General features: G+C 49.1%; 1 protein-coding gene across 1 annotated transcript; it reads right to left on the bottom strand.

Moving 5' to 3' along the window:
- Positions 1-6: 6 nt before the first annotated feature.
- Positions 7-1,174, bottom strand: LOC145719254 (heterogeneous nuclear ribonucleoprotein A1). Its single transcript, XM_081810745.1, has one exon. It carries the CDS (start codon positions 1,046-1,048, stop codon positions 128-130), a length of 921 nt encoding a protein of 306 aa, XP_081666871.1. The 5' UTR covers positions 1,049-1,174; the 3' UTR covers positions 7-127.
- Positions 1,175-1,180: the final 6 nt, after the last annotated feature.

The following is a 1,180-nucleotide window of genomic DNA, read 5'->3' on the forward strand; positions in this document are numbered from 1 at the left end:
CTGCCACCACTGTGCTTGGCTGAGTTCACAAATCTGTTGTAACCTGTAGCTTCCCTGTCACTTCTCTGGCTCTCCTCTCCTGCTAAGCTTTGTTTCCTGGCAGTAATTAAAACCTTCTGCCACTGCCCTAGCTACTGCTGCTGCTGGAACCACCATAGCCACCTTGGTTTCGTGGTTTGGCAAAGTATTGGCCTCCACCACCATAGGGGCCAGAGCTTCTGCCTCCAAAATCTCCTCCTTTCGTGGGTCCAAAATTGGAGGATTGATTGTTGTAATTGCCAAAATCATTATAGCTTCCGCCTCCTCCGTTGTTATAGCTGTCATAGCTGCCACTCCCGCCAAAGCCACTGCCCTGGTTTCCATAACCCTGTCCACCACTTCCATAGCCTCTGCTTCCTCCAGAGTGACCAGGGCCGCCGCCTCCATAACCACCATCATTACCAAATCCGTTATAGCCATCCCCACTGCCACCATATCCACCACCACCTCGACTGCCACCAAAGCCACCTCGACCACTGAAGTTCCCTCCACGACCAAAGTTGTCATTCCCACCAAAACCACCTCCACGACCACCACCAAAGTTTCCAGAACCACTTCGACCTCTTTGGCTGGGTGAAGCACTAGCCATCTCTTGCTTAGATAGGGCTTTCCTTACTTCACAGTTGTGGCCATTCACAGTATGGGATTTTTGAATGACAATCTTGTCTACAGAGTTATGGTCATCAAATGTTACAAAAGCAAAACCTCTCTTTTTGCTACTGCCCCGGTCAGTCATGATCTCGATCACTTCAATTTTCCCATACTGTTCAAAATAATCTCTTAGATGATGATCTTCAGTGTCTTCTTTAATGCCACCAACAAAAATCTTTTTCACAGTTAAGGGGGCACCAGGTCTTTGAGAATCTTCTCTTGAGACAGCCCTCTTTGGTTCCACAACTCTCCCATCCACCTTGTGTGGCCTTGCGTTCATGGCTGCATCCACCTCCTCCACAGTGGCATACGTGACAAAGCCAAAGCCTCTGGAGCGCTTGGTGTTTGGATCTCTCATTACCACACAGTCCGTAAGCGTTCCCCATTGCTCAAAATGGCTCCTCAAACTCTCATCGGTTGTTTCAAAGCTCAAACCTCCGATGAAGAGCTTCCGCAGCTGTTCAGGCTCTTTGGGAGACTCTGACTTAGA

Source organism: Leptonychotes weddellii, unplaced genomic scaffold (genome assembly GCF_054177405.1).
Source record: "Leptonychotes weddellii isolate Sample4059 unplaced genomic scaffold, ASM5417740v2 HiC_scaffold_35931, whole genome shotgun sequence".
Lineage (NCBI taxonomy): Eukaryota > Metazoa > Chordata > Mammalia > Carnivora > Phocidae > Leptonychotes > Leptonychotes weddellii.

Coding starts and splice junctions, on each gene's coding strand:
- LOC145719254 (XM_081810745.1), bottom strand. CDS start 1,048: ATGAGAGATCCAAACACCAAGCGCTCCAGAGGCTTTGGCTTTGTCACG.